At 38.5% G+C, this 14,654-nt stretch overlaps 1 protein-coding gene across 4 annotated transcripts in view; it reads right to left on the minus strand.

Moving 5' to 3' along the window:
• FCHSD2 (FCH and double SH3 domains 2) overlaps nucleotides 1–14,654 on the minus strand; it is a 177,274-nt gene that overhangs the window by 32,216 nt on the left and 130,404 nt on the right. For 3 of the 4 annotated variants that reach the window (XM_089513034.1, XM_089513033.1, XM_089513035.1), the window contains exons 9-11: nucleotides 11,626–11,748; nucleotides 8,900–8,995; nucleotides 6,194–6,265 (exon numbers count right to left, since the gene is read on the minus strand). In XM_089513034.1, the coding sequence (XP_089369160.1) occupies nucleotides 6,194–6,265; nucleotides 8,900–8,995; nucleotides 11,626–11,748 (291 nt within the window). The remainder of the gene's footprint in view (nucleotides 1–6,193; nucleotides 6,266–8,899; nucleotides 8,996–11,625; nucleotides 11,749–14,654) is intronic. The other variant, XM_089513036.1, reaches the window with a different exon arrangement.

Below are 14,654 nucleotides of genomic sequence, written 5' to 3' on the forward strand. Positions count from 1 at the left end.
CCTCCCATGGAAAGAAGTTCCACAGCTTGGGAGCAGCCACAGAGAAAGCCTTCTCCTGCAGATCTTAATGCACACATTGGTTTATATGAAGCTTATATGAGATCTTAATGCACACATTGATTTATACAGTCTTTCAAAATATCTGGACCCAAGCTGTGTAGGTCAAAATCAGCACTCTGGATTCTCTCTGAAAATGGACCAACAACCAATGTTAAAAACAGCAGGGTGACAAGTCCCCTGTACCCAGCCCCAGTCAACAGCCTAGGTCAGTGATGGTGAACCTTTTAGAGGCTGAGTGCCCAAACTGCAACCCAAAACCCACTTATTTATTGCAAAGCGCCATGTCCCTCTGGCTTTCTGGTAACAAACTCTGGCAAACTCTGTGCTGGAGCAACGGTAGATGTGCCCACAGAGAGGGCTCTGAGTGCCACCTCTGGCATGCATGCCATAGGTTCGCCATCACTGGCCTAGGTGCAGCATTTGGGCATTTAAGTTCAAACACTGTAAGAGCCCCAGAACCTGAGGAATACTGAAAGTTCAGGCCTTAAAAACTTGTCCATTCAGAAGATACATTTCCATTTATTATCTAATGAACTGAATAGTTGAATTTTACTGTTAGCAATAATTTGTCTAAGGGAGATTGCTAATGTTGATCCTCCAATACTACTATTTCCTTTATTTTTAGTAATAACACAGCAGACACTAGACTTGGGGCTGAGAGGAGCTACACCTACTTCCACAGAAAATTAGGCTTGATTAGTTAGAAGACAAAATTTGACTAACATATAAGATTATTTATTATTATTATTATTATTATTATTATTATTAACCTTTATTTATAAAGCGCTGTAAATTTACACAGGGCTGTACATACAATTTCAAATGGAGTTAATAAAATCAGATTGCAAAGAGATTCCACCTCAACATTAGGAAGAACTTCCTGACAGTAAGAACTGTTTGACAGTAGAATATGTTGCCTCAGAGCAGTGGAATCTCTTTCTTTGGAGGTATTTAAACAGAACTGGATGGCCATCTGTCAGAAGTGCTTTGGTTGTGTATTCCTGGATGGCAGAGGGTTGGACTGGATGGCCCTTGAGGTCTCTTCCAACTCTATGATTCTATGAACTCTGGCTAAAAAGAAGCAAATTCCTTGTTGAGCTTATTTAGAAAAGCAATTTTAAAAAACCCTGCTGGTATCACACTGCCCTTCTACAAATCCATAGTGTAGCTATTCCTGGAATACTGTGTATGTTCTGGTCACTGCATCTCAACAAGGATATTGCAGAGCTGGAAAAGATCTTGAAAAGGACAAAAATAACTACCATCGAACTTCTCTATGATGAAAGCTTACGGTGTTCTAGCTGCAAAGGGATTGTGTAGCACCATTGAGACTAAGTGATGTTGTAGCATAGGCTTTTGTAGTGAAAGATGCTGTAGCATAGGCTGTTGTAGACTTGAAATCAAGGATATAGCCGTGTTAGTCTGTAGAATCAGAACATAGACAGATCTTGTAGCACCTCTGAGATTAACTGAAAGAAACAGGTTGGCAGCATGAGCTTTCGTAGACCTGGTCTACTTCCTCAGATGCATAGAGGAAGGATCTGCTTAGCTTAGGAAAAAGGCCAGTATAATGTCGCATGACAGGTGTGTATAGTGTGAAGAAAGCAGATAAGGAGAACTATGTTCTCTTAATAATAAAACCCAATGGGCTCATCCACTGAAATCAAATGATCATAGAATCATAGAATCATAGAATGTGAGATTCAAAACAAATGCAAGGATTTCTTCATAGAGAGTATAGCTATACAAGATGGTTAAAAGGGGCAGGATAAATTTATGAAGATTATGACCATAAATGACTACCAGTTATGATGGAAATATATCCTCCCCAGTATCAGTGGCAGTAAGCCTTTGCTTATCAGGTGGTGAAGAATATGAGAGGGAGGGTCCCACTATGTTTATGTCTTGCTGGTGGGCTTTTGACAGGTAAGCAACTGGCCAATGTATGATCAGAATATTGGACTATGTAAGTTTCAAGTCTACTTCAATGTGGCTCCTCTTATGACTGCAAGCCATGACCATGGTTAGCATACAAAATGCTATTTTGGGTGTGCCCATAGGTCTGAACATACCCACAAAAAAGTATGTCCTTTTCTTCTTAACATAGTGAGTGTGTGCACACCCATGCCATGACCTACTGTAAGTGTTTTCAGATTCAAAAGTGCTAAGTGATAGTAGGACAATGTTGTAGAGGCGGTGTAATTGTTAAGCAATTTTTTCTGTGTACTTTGTAGCCTACTGTATGCAGTTATCAAGGGATGAGCACATTTTTCTTTTTGCCTTAAACTGTTCTGAGATGCAATTATTTTTATTTTTTTTAATCTGGGGATTTGCATGTGGCATCACAAATGTTCAGCAGCATGTGACTAGTGCAGCAAGCAAGGAGATGGGGCCATCAACATTTGTCAGGAGTTCCAAGAACTCAATTCTATGCTTGCCATGGTAGCTAATGAAATATGTTACTATAACCAGCCAGAGCAATACCTGACCTCTGAGGTTATTTGCTGAAATTCTGCCATTTCTCCTTCTTGCTCACTATAAGTAAAAGGACATCACTCTTCCTTCCAGTCATCCTGGTGTCTTTGTAAGCGATTAACTCAAAATAATGAACCTGCACCTGTAATTTTAAACAGTACCAACTAGAAGACCATCATCCCATGATTGCAGAATGTTCAGAATTGGCTGGAAAGATCCAAGTAACCTCTGCAATACCCTAAAGCACTAACACCCCCCACTCAATGTGCAGAAGATAATCTAATATTACAGGCAGCAAATTGACAAAAACAGGAAAGAACTGCTTCAATCTTTTTGTTTAAGCTCTTTGGAGCCATTATCTTGGCATCAGATTTCGTTGTTTATTGCATTTTCTCACAGGATCACATGCTGCTTAAGGAAGGGGCCTCTATTTCCAAGCAGGAAACATAAAAAAAGCTGGTGGATTTCCTCCAGTATTTTGCCATGCTTGCAAATATGCTTATCTATGCATTACTAGGCATAATAAGAGGATCTTTGTGAACTGCTGTTGTGGGGAAGAGTAATGATTAAGTTCATCTTGTCTCCTAACAGCTTTGCATCTTTCTTGTTCGCATTTGTTTGTGTTTGTTGCTGTGTGCATTCAAGTCATTTCTGACTTATGGCAACCCTAAAGTGAATCTATCATCTTGGCGAAATTGGTTCAGAAAGGAGTTGTCTTTGCCTTCCTCTGAGGCTGAGAGAGTGTGACGTGCAGTTGAGAGACCTGCCATATTTCCTTCAAGCCAATTTGTTCTTATTGTACATGAATACACTGCTCCACTGCTATATTCATGGCCAGAATTGTATTCAATATATATTCATATTCATACTGAATAGTATTCAATAGTATTCATATGGCAGAATAATATTCAAAGTGGTGTGCGCTATTTTTATTTTGTATGAATTTTCTTGCGTTTTACATGTATTTTAAAAATGTTTTAGTTTGTATAGTCTTTTAATTCATTTTCAGTGTTTATAACTTTATATGCATTGTTTTTTCTCTTTTAAATAAAGTTTACATCATACTTTTATTGAAGTCCTTGGACAGTTTTTTAATCTGTTTTTTTTTAAAGGTTGTAAACTGCCTTGAGTCCCATTACTGGGAGAAAGGTGGGATATAAATGAATAAAATAACAGCAGCTGCAACAACAATAATGTATTGCAAGCTGTTTTTACTGCCTGTTTTTACCAGAACTGATGCTTAATTTTTTAAAAAAAACACTTTTCTAATACAGGTTGAGTATCCCTTATCTAAAATGCTTGAGATCATTTTGTGTTCTGTATTTCTGATTTTTTGGGATTTTGGAATACCTGTATTTGTGTATACATAATGAGACATGATGAAGCTGGAGAGAGACAGAAGAACTATGAAATGGCAGGAGGTGTGGATTCCTGCCATTTCACAGATTTTCATGTCTCTCCAACCTTGCAAATACAGTACAGGTACATACTACACTGCTTGTGCTGTAGCTCAAAAAGGTTTGGATTTTGGAGTGCTCTGGAGTCTTAGTATACCACAACAATGTGATGCATCAGCTAAAAAACCAATATGATCAATAGGGGTATAGTATCTAGATCGAGGGAATTAATAGTACCAATCTATTGCAAAGTCCAATACCTGAAAAACCCTGTTCCCTGACTAGCATTGCAGTGCAGGTTGTTATGTCCCAGCTCCATAGAAATGTGAATGTTTTGACCTTCTCACAGAGCAGAGATATGAAATAAAATAACAGAATAAACTGGGGTTATCACTCCATATGGAAAATCCAGCAAATCAAGAGTGCTGTATATTGCAATCTCACTTTCTGCCCTACATTCAACATTGAGCTGGACTAGAAGTTACTGTGTAAAGAAGCTTACTGGTTGCAGGATAGAGTTACATGCCTTTGATTCCTTGTGTTCTCCCTGAAGATATGCATTGAATTGATGAGGATGCTTTGCTGTGTTTGGCTGAAGCAGCTGTAGAGCCAAGGAAGCTACAAGTCTGTCAAGTCTCCCTTGGCTTACTGGCTTCATTAAACCTGTCTGGCTTCTCACTTTCACCTTGAAAAAATTCTCAACTATTCCAAATTGGAAAAAACCAAGTTGCAATTTAACATTTTAACATCTGTGAGACTCAGATTGAGAGCCTCCACATTAGATGCCCAGGAAAAGTAGTTAAGTTACTTCTAGATATGATAGTTATTTCTTCACCTGAAGTGAAGTACATATTCTATTATCCATCATGGAAAAAGTTATGTTTCAATTGTAATTCAACTCAGGAGATTATTCAGCAATACATTTCCTAAATATTCACTGCATAGCCTGCCCAACAAAAGAAAAATCATGCACATCTCATGAAAATACAGAAAGCTACTTACTCTGAACGGCGGCTCCAACACAAAATGCAAATGAAGTGACTAAAATGCATAACAGTTGTAGAATTTGCATTCCTGCTTCTTAGACAGGTTGTTAATGGCTTCAGAAGTGTGCGTAAAGAATTCCTGGTTTTGAATTGTTCCCCACAAGAATAATGGATGGGACGAAATTTCACAGCAAAGTAAAAAGGTTTTTAAAAAGAAACATCAAAATAAATGAGATCAAAGAAATAAAACCCCTCACCATCTGTTTCTTCGATCCGATTTAATGCCATGCATTTTATGATAAGGTGAAACAAGGTTGGCCTGGTGCTTAGGTGAGGCTCAGTAATGAAACTTGAAAGTAGTCAAGAAAAATGCTTCTTAGAGTATATTTTCCCAGCATGGATCTACTGCCTTACCCTTTTTACTGAATCTAAAGCATTTAGGCTTATATCCCCGCATCCTCTACACAAGAGAAAGTGAATAAGACACTTGAATCAAGGTTCCTTTTGCAGGTCTTTCTATATTCAAGAGGTGAGATTAACTAGGAAATCCAGCAGGGCTCCTATGATGTGGAACTTCTTGCCCCACAAAATATGCCCAGAACTCTCTTTTCATTTCATTTAGGTAAAATCTGAAGACTGTTGTTTCATTGGGTTCATTCCCTAGATGGCCAGGGGTATTTTATTTTTTAATTATATTTCTTAAACCACTCCACAATCTAAGTTCTTTACACAGCGTGCAATAGACTAAAAGCAGAAAACAGAAAAGTGAATAAAATAATGACAAATTATACTGTACAATGTGTGTGGGTTTTTAATAGCTCCTGTACTCTGTTGTCTTAATATTATTTGCATAATTATAGGTTTGTTTTATTTTTGATGATGTATTATTTCTCAGAAGTTCCTTTACAGACAAGGAAGAAAGTCAGCATATAAATGCCTTCCTAAATAAAATCAAAGTTATGGTAAAATACTACCAGTTTTGCAGGAGGGTGAATGTGGTATTTCCTGTTACAAGACCATGTGAAGCCATTTGAAAACTCTTAATTTCAAATTCGTGATTATTACAAATGAAATGCTGTTTGGTCTTGAAACATTAAGAAGGAATCTCAAAGTTCTGATCCCTCGGCATTAGCAAAATGTATTTCTTTCACAACATGTTATGCATTCATCTGCCACTTATGCATGGAAGCTGATCACACCATCGCAGCCCTACTCAGCATGCACATCAGCAATACCACAATATATTAAATGGTGATAGCAGACGCTGCCATATACCTCTACTAAGGTCATTCTCAGAGCACTGACAGGTGACGGCTCAATATCCACCAGCTGAACGGCATTAAAACTCTAAATATCAAAGGTTGCACAAGGACAGAACACACACATACACATATACACACACAACACAGTTAGAACTGCAAGGCAAACACAGTTAGGCAAATATGGTTAGTCAGGGAAAATTTAGCCCTCTGCCTTTTAGATACCCTTGGGCTCGATGTAAACAATTTGCTGGAGACACAAAAGTAGCTTATCTTTTGATGAGGAAAAAGTCAGAACATAACATTTGAATTTCAAGGGCAAGTTTGTTGTTCCTAATAAGCCTACCGAAGTCTTATCCCCCTTTCCTCAAATGCAGCGTTAGTAGGTCAAGACCCATTTTTTTGTGTACAGTTTACCAGACAACTGCAAGAAAGAGGCCTTGTTTAAAAGCTACACTTATTTTAAATTGCTACCTTCTATTTCACAGGTTCAAATGAAACACAGAAAAAAATAACTATTTTTAGACACCTATTGAGCTACCCAGTTTAAAGTGAAGAGATTTGATCATTATAGCCATAAAACCCAACAAATATTTGGAAAGACACTTCTAATTTGGGGAAAACTGTAAAATATCAAGATAAAAATATTAATGATTTCTTTACATCTGATAAATCTACAGCAAATCCCTTTCCCAACTCCCCATTATTCATGAATCATTTTCAATATAAATTTCTGCAGCTTTAAAAATCCACACCTTTGTGTGGAGACCCCAACCTCAAAACCAAGAGGGGAACAGCAAGGGTATTAACCACATACATGTCACATACAGGAGGTTGCCTGGCTAGTGAATGCAGCAAAGTTCTGTATCAGCTGCAAACCAGGAAGCAATGGAGTGGATTCATCCACCCCGTCCCAATATTAGCACTGCGTGCAAGATAACAGATTATTTAGCAAGCTTGATTTTTTTACTTCACTAGTCCCTGTGCAGATGATAAATTCTACATGCAGTGTGGAATTTGGACTGTGCGAACCTGCTTCATCTCCCATGGCATATTCATTACACAAAATGTTTGTGTGTTGGACTTCACATTTGTCCAGGAATCCATATGCACAGAACTCAAGATATGTGAGACCCATCTATCTAATAGCTCCATTCTGAGGTATACAACTATTGCCTACATGTGCCAGGCTCCAGATATTTAAGGCTGTGGCACACCAGGTATGGAACATCCTCTCTTCACAGCAGCAGTTCTCAACCTGTGGGTTGTGACCCTTTGGGGTCGAATGACCATTTCACAGGGGTCTCTAAGACCATCAGAAAACACATAGTTTAGTTATGAAGCAGCAAAGAAAATAATTTTATGGTTGGTGATTACCACAACATGAGGAACTGTATTAAAAGGTCACAACATTAGGAAGGTTGGGAACCACTGATTTAGGAGTTCCAACTGGCAACAATGCTATTCAAGTTTTTTGTGGGTTTTTCGGGCTATGTGGCCAGGCTCTAGAAGAGTTTGTTTCTAACTCTTCAGAGTATCTTTGTCTTTCTCTGAAGATGCCAGACACAGATGCTCTTCTAGAACATGGCCACATAGCCTTAAAAACCGACAAAAAACTATGGATGCTGGTCATGAAAGCCTTTGACTTAACAATGCTGCTGTCATTCAGGTGTCAGGCAAAAGCCTGGTTGCCTTTGGAGCCTAATGCATGGACCTAGTTTTAAACAATTTAAACTCTTTTAATCTGTCTTTTTTTAACATGTTAAATTGTTTAAGGTTTTTAGCCTTTAACATTTTTATTATTTCCACTGCTTTAAATTTGTTTGGACTCTTTTTGTATGCTGCCCTAAGGCCTCTGGATAGAGGAAGGGATACAAGTGTTTTGATAATTTTTAAAAAACTTTATCAAGAATGGGCAGCTTCTGGGGGCTAGGGAGCTTGACCACCCCCACAACAGACCTCTAGGATCACAACTACTGTCCCAATGCCTCCTGAAAGTGTTTGTGTGGGGGGCAATTCCACCATGTTTCCAGACCCAGGCTATTTTAGACCCAGGAGAGACTTGTTATACAATAGGAAGTGATCTCAGTAAAATTCAAGTCACCTCCGCTTAGGAAAAAAATCCACTCCAGGCCTAAAATGCCCCAGTGTATGGGGGGGGGGGGGGAGATGGTTAATTCCACCTCCATTCCCAGATGACCTAAAAGCAATAAAATCATGCAGCCCATGGACTGTGCTTTCCTGTCCAATGTTCAAATACTCACTGGGGAAGATATATCATAAGACAGTGGGGCGGGTTTGTCTAATCCAGGTTTCCCAATTGTTGTAGAATCTAAATGACTAAAACCTCCTTCTCCCCATCTTTAAAAGTTTCTTGCACTATTGGAGGCACAGTTAGGTGCACACTTAAGCCCCGTGGATTGCAATGAGCTCAAGTGACTTAAGTCACTTAAATCCAGTGCCACATATCTGCTGAAGGGAGACTAGGAAGCCATACAAGGTTATCAAATCCAGAACAACATCCAGAAAGCATAACAAGTTTATATTATGCAACTCTTTCATCATGCTCATGCAGAAGTCTGCACACAAGCAAGTTCTGTGAGTATAGACATTGTTCTACCTCCCAAATAGCTTTTCTGGATTGTGGCTCTTTCAAGCACTGAAATAACAAACTTAATTTAAAAAGACAACAAAATTATTTGTTTTTAGAAAATGTCCTTACAGTGTCACTGTCACATGGCTGAAATTGGAAGGACTGCGGTTTGTGAAATACAGAGTTCTCTTGTAAAAACAGTTGGAAATTGTAATCGCGCACTACCTGAAAGAGACAATAAATAAGTTTACAAATATTTTTAACAAAGACAATTTTGTGCTGCAATGGTTAAGCTAACTTTTTATTCCCAGTAACAATGCTTGGAAGCTTTGCTTCTTAACCTTAAACAGAATTTTCCTAGAAAACATCCACATTTATTTGCAATCCCAGGAACCCATGCATCCAGTAGATCAATTATACATGGCACACTTATTAGTGTGTGCTTTCATGTTCAAGTACTACAAACTCGGTTGGATCTATTTAACTGACAGGACTATAAAATCATTTTAAAATGAACGTTAAAATGAACAGATCATTAAGCTTCATGCTGACATCAAGTGTGGAAAACTATGAGGACATAAAATAAGGAAGCCAGATCACACTATCATGCATTTTGGACATCTAAGTCATTTGGGGGCTGCAAGGGGAGAGGAACGACTGCATCACTTCTAATTATAAACTACCTCAACATGCAGAAAGCATTACTTGACATTTGGAGATACAGGCTAGAATCCTGGGCAGCTATACTTGAACTGAGAGCCACTGTGGTGGAGTGATTTGAATGTTGGACTAAGACTCTGGGAGATCAGGGCTCAAATCCCTACTGGACATGGAAACCCACTGAAGTAGCTTGGGCAAGACACACTCTCAAAGTCTCAGACGAAGGCAGTGGCAAACCTCTTCTGAACAAATCTTGCAATGAAAACCCTGGATAAGTTTGCCTTAGTGTCACCATACATAAGAAATGACTTGACAACACAAATACTTCAATTGTGTGGGCTGTATATATACAGCTGAATGTTCAGAAGACTGAAGAGAGACTTTACTGTAACAGAACTGATTCATGACGGTTCCACACATTTGTATGTTGAAATTTGTTTGGAACACCTAAGGCAAATGACAGTGCAGATTTTCTACTGAAGGAAGGAAGAAGGTGATTTTGTGAGACCAATGTACCCACAAGCCAACTCTGAACCTAATCAGAAAATTTGTTAACTGAAAATCCTACAATATGACATCTTCCAAAATAACATATAAATATTACTTTATACGTTAAAAAGGCAATGTTACCACTCATTGTTTACATTTTTTTTAAATGTAGCAATGTTAATTCTGTTACTCCTATTAAAGTAATGCCTTGCAGGTAACATTGTTATTTATAACACATTATTTCCAAGTTCTGTACCTGTCAGCCAACTTAGCACCAGGTGGTCAAATGATGAAAGCCATTAAAGTTACACTTCTGTTGTTTGCCAGGATAGCCATAGTAAGCAGAAGAAAACAGCAAAAAAAGGCAAAACTGGATTTCCCCTCTCATAAATACTATGCTATGTCCAAAATGTCAGCCTCAGTATTGAGAATTAATTGCAAATTAGCCCGAGAAAACAGCAATATGGCTGATTTCAATACCTTCTGTTTTGGAAGTATGTTGAATTAAAGCTGCCAGCAAAGTACATAAGCATTACATTTCCTCCTAAAAGATAATATTGGCTATAACTAAACTATCACAAAATGCTACTTAACCAAATTTTGTGTGAGTGTGCGTGTGTGTTGCAAATGTTCACGTTGTTTCTGACTTATGGTGACCCTAAAGTGAACCTATCACACAGTTTTCTTGGCAAGTTTATTCAGAGGAGGTTTACCAATGCCATCCTCTGATGCTGAGAAACTGTGACTTGCCCAAGGTCACCTAGTGGGTTTTTATGGCCAAGCAGGGATTACTGTACATTAAACTACAACATAACTCCTGAAAATCTAAGGTCACTTGGTGGGTCACAGAAGTATGAAGTGTTACCAAAGGGATTAAATTTTTGTCACAAGAAATGGAGGAGGAAGAAGATGGAGATATTGAGTCTTCACTCAATTTGGTCCCAGGTAAGTGGCACTCACTACCTTGTGGAGATCTAAGCCACTACGCCATCAAGATAGCTATTTATACTGATTGGAAATATCTCTCGGGGGTATAGGCTAGCTTCCCTCTCAGTTCTGCCATCAAAAATCCTTCATCTATGTCAGCAACTTTCTGTGAGTAAAGCATATATGTTCCATTACCATATTATAGCTTCTGCCTTTGTGACAATGCACATGTCCATTTGTCATAGTAACCCCCCTTCAAGGAGGTTCATGGAGCTACTATGAGTGTAGTATAGGTTGTGTCTCCCATATCCGAAATGCTTGGGACCAAAAGTGTTTTAGATTTTGGATTTTTTTTCTTTTTGAATTTTGGAATACCTGTATTTGCATATATGTATATAATGAGATATCTTTAAAATGGGACCCTAGTCTAAACAAAAAATTCATTTATGTTTCATAAGCACATAAGCCTGAAGGTTATTTTATACAATATTTTAAAATAATTTTGTGCATGAAACAAAATTTATTTACACTGAACCATCAGAAAGCAAAGGTGTCACTATCTCAGCCACACATGAAAAAAGTTTTGGCGTTTGGAATATTACTGATTTTGGAATTCTTGGATAAAGGAGACTTATCCAAATTCTTGGATAAAGGAGACTCGACTTGTACTCTGCTTCTTTGCTTTCCATCTTTGTTTTCCTTCTGTTTTCCTTCTGCAAAGTGGTCTCCTGTCCTCTCACTACTACTTCAGCATAAAAATAGTATTTTTGAGAACTTACCCGACTGGAAGTTTCCAAAAGAAACTGGAATGTGCTTTGTACAGCTTGGCATATTTCTAATTCAGTCCTGCTGAATGCCATTAAATAATCCTTAAGGTGATCATATACATTCCCATCAAGAGCCTGTAATTAAAGAAGGAAAAAACCCTCAAAAGCACGTTCACTCTACATGGTGAGCATGACAGTTTGCCATCTTTATTAAGATACCTTTAATCAGCCCTAAAGAGGAAAGTTCAAAGACACAGTTGTGTAAGTCTGGAAAATCAGTACGCAAAGGGATTTTGTAGCCCCTTTGAGACTAACTGAAAGAGAGAAGTTGGTAGCATGAGGTTTCATAGACTTGAGCCTACTTCCTCAGATGCATGTGGCAGACATATGGTCTATCCCTGGACTTTCCACTCTACCACATGTATCTGAGGAAGCATGCTCAAGTCTATGAAAGCTCATGCTACCAACTTCTTTCTTTCTTGATAGGTCTGTTTAAATATTTGAATAATAATAATAATAGGATTTATTTATATACCGCCCAATCACTGGGAATCCGAGTGGTTTACAACAGAGGGGATAATGGACGGTTCTCTGCCCTCAGGCTTACAATCTAAAAGACACGACACAAAAGGAGAAGGGAATGGTGAGGGGAGGAGGGGATCAGGTCCAGCATTCTTCTCTCCCTCTGAGGCCTGGACCAAGGCAGATGAACTGGAGGGAGGGCTCTGCTTCTTCCAGGCAGGCCTGCTGGAGCTAGCCTGCCTCTCTCTCCCTTGAAGGGATGGCATATTGAGGATGGAGCAAGCTTGTTTTCTGCTGCTCTAGAGAATAGGACATGGTACAATGGATTCAAACTACAGGAAAAGAGATTCTAGCTAAACGTTAGGAAGAACTCCCTGATGGTAAGAGCTGTTTGACAGTGGAAGACGCTGCTCTGGAGTGCAGTAGTCTCCTTCTTTGGAAGTTTTTAAACAGAGGTTGGATGATCATCTGTTGGGAGTGCTTTGATTGTGTCTTCCTGCATGGCAGAATGGGGTTGGATTGGATGACCCTTGGGGGTCTTTGCCAACTCTATGATTCTTTCAGTTAGTCTCAAAGGGGCTTGAAGGTCAGCTTGGAGGAACTCCTAAGCATGTTCAGCAGAGATGCAATTGCTACCTATTACCACTAGCTGGCACTACAGAGCATTACAAAAGTGAATATATTTGTAGGCAACCAAATCTGGTTTCTTAAATGTAAAAAATGAAGCACGTTTCCCTGTAACATTTACTGTAGACAGCAGAACTTAATAAAAAATGTTTATTTACATATTTATTCAATTTATATCCCACCTTTCTCTCAAATGGGACTCAAGTTGGCTTACAGCAATTTTAAAAGATACCACTAAACCACTAATGTGCAAAAGTTAGAAAGGAAATGAAATAACGGTATTACGATTATCAAAAACATGCTGGAGAACAGTTAAAACACTTAGAGATATTTAAAATGTGGTTCAATAAAAAGAAAAGATTAGAAAACAGTGCACCATTTCCAGAAACAGTACAGTATTTTCTTAAAATTGCAAGGGCAGAGGAGCTCCAGGCCCTGCAAGAAAAATATAATTTATATCAAGTTTACCAAGTTATTTCACATAATTGGTGTATTCCAAATATTCTCACTTGAAGGAGGAATAATTACATGATTATGATTATTCCTTCTTTGCTTCAATACTAATAGATGGTATTCAGGGCAGAGCAATGCCACTTAAACTTCATGATCAAAAGTAAGTCAAGGGCACTATCACTTGAACTTCTGCAATTGCCTCAGTTCCCTCTACACACTATTGCCTTTGCCACTTTTGAACAGAGGAGGGACAATTCTCTAGCCCTTTCAGAATTGCCAAAGTGGAAATGGGTGACACACTTCTGGTGATGCAATAAATTAAGGAACGTTCGACAAAGAACTTGTGGCTTTTTAGCTTCCTCACTTCACTTCACTTACTGCAATCAGAGATGCTAACTGAAGCCCAGTCCAAAACATTTGTCAATACATCTCTGGATCAACCTGGCAGTTTATTAATTGGTTAAATGTTCAGGTTGACATTAAGCACCTCAACAAGTCTATCTAATTCATTGCATAGCTGGGGTTTGGTACCAGGACACCAGAATCTGTGGATGCTCAATTCCCATTAAATACAATGGCATTGGGACATGATGTCCCTTACATAAAATGGTAAAATCAAGGTTTCTTTTTGGGAATTTATTTATTGAAAAATTTTAAGCAGTGGATGGATGGTTGAATCCATGGGTGAGAAATCCATGGATACAGAGGGCCAACTGTATTTGCCTTCTTTTCTGCTGCTTAGCACTGCTGGGTGATGTTCAGTGTTTTTTCACTGGTTCTCATATCTGTGGATATGGAGGGCTAACTGTAACTGTCCCAAAGTAGGGACCTCAGGGATTTTTAGGTTACAGCAACCATAAACAAGACATAGAAAGTAGCATGCAGGTCTGTTTGGAAGCTGTGTCACAGCAAAATCTATTAATGCAAATCTCAAAGGCACATAGCAAAGAAAAGAGTAACTATGTGTGAAAAGGAATAGTTTCACACCATGATTCCATCAGCAGTTGTTACCTGCCTCGATCCAATACAGGGAGAGGCAGGATACAAAGAAATATTATTATTATTATTAGTTGATTTTCAAAAGCTACATTAAAAAAAGAATTTATTTTTAGCTCAACTCCCCCCCCCCCAAAAAAAAAAAAAAAACCTGTGTCTCATTGGTCCAAAACACACTGCAGGAAAAATCCAGTTTGAGACCACTTGAACTGCCCTGGCTCAGTGCGAGGGAATCCTGGGAACTGTAGTTTATTGTGGCACCAGAGCTCTCTGACAGATACAGATAAAAGCAAGTACAGATGAAAACATACAGAAGATTATATAGTAAAAACTGAATTAAAATAACAGTAATATCAAACCGTGAAAGAGAGACTGATGTCTTCCTTTTAAATCAAAATAAATGAAATAAAACTTGTGCAAGGTAGAATTGCAGACAAATGAGT

The sequence above is a fragment of the Sceloporus occidentalis genome, unplaced genomic scaffold (assembly GCF_023333645.1).
Source record: "Sceloporus occidentalis isolate IW3139 unplaced genomic scaffold, rSceOcc1.0.p SCAF_2, whole genome shotgun sequence".
NCBI classification, from domain to species: Eukaryota; Metazoa; Chordata; class Lepidosauria; order Squamata; family Phrynosomatidae; genus Sceloporus; species Sceloporus occidentalis.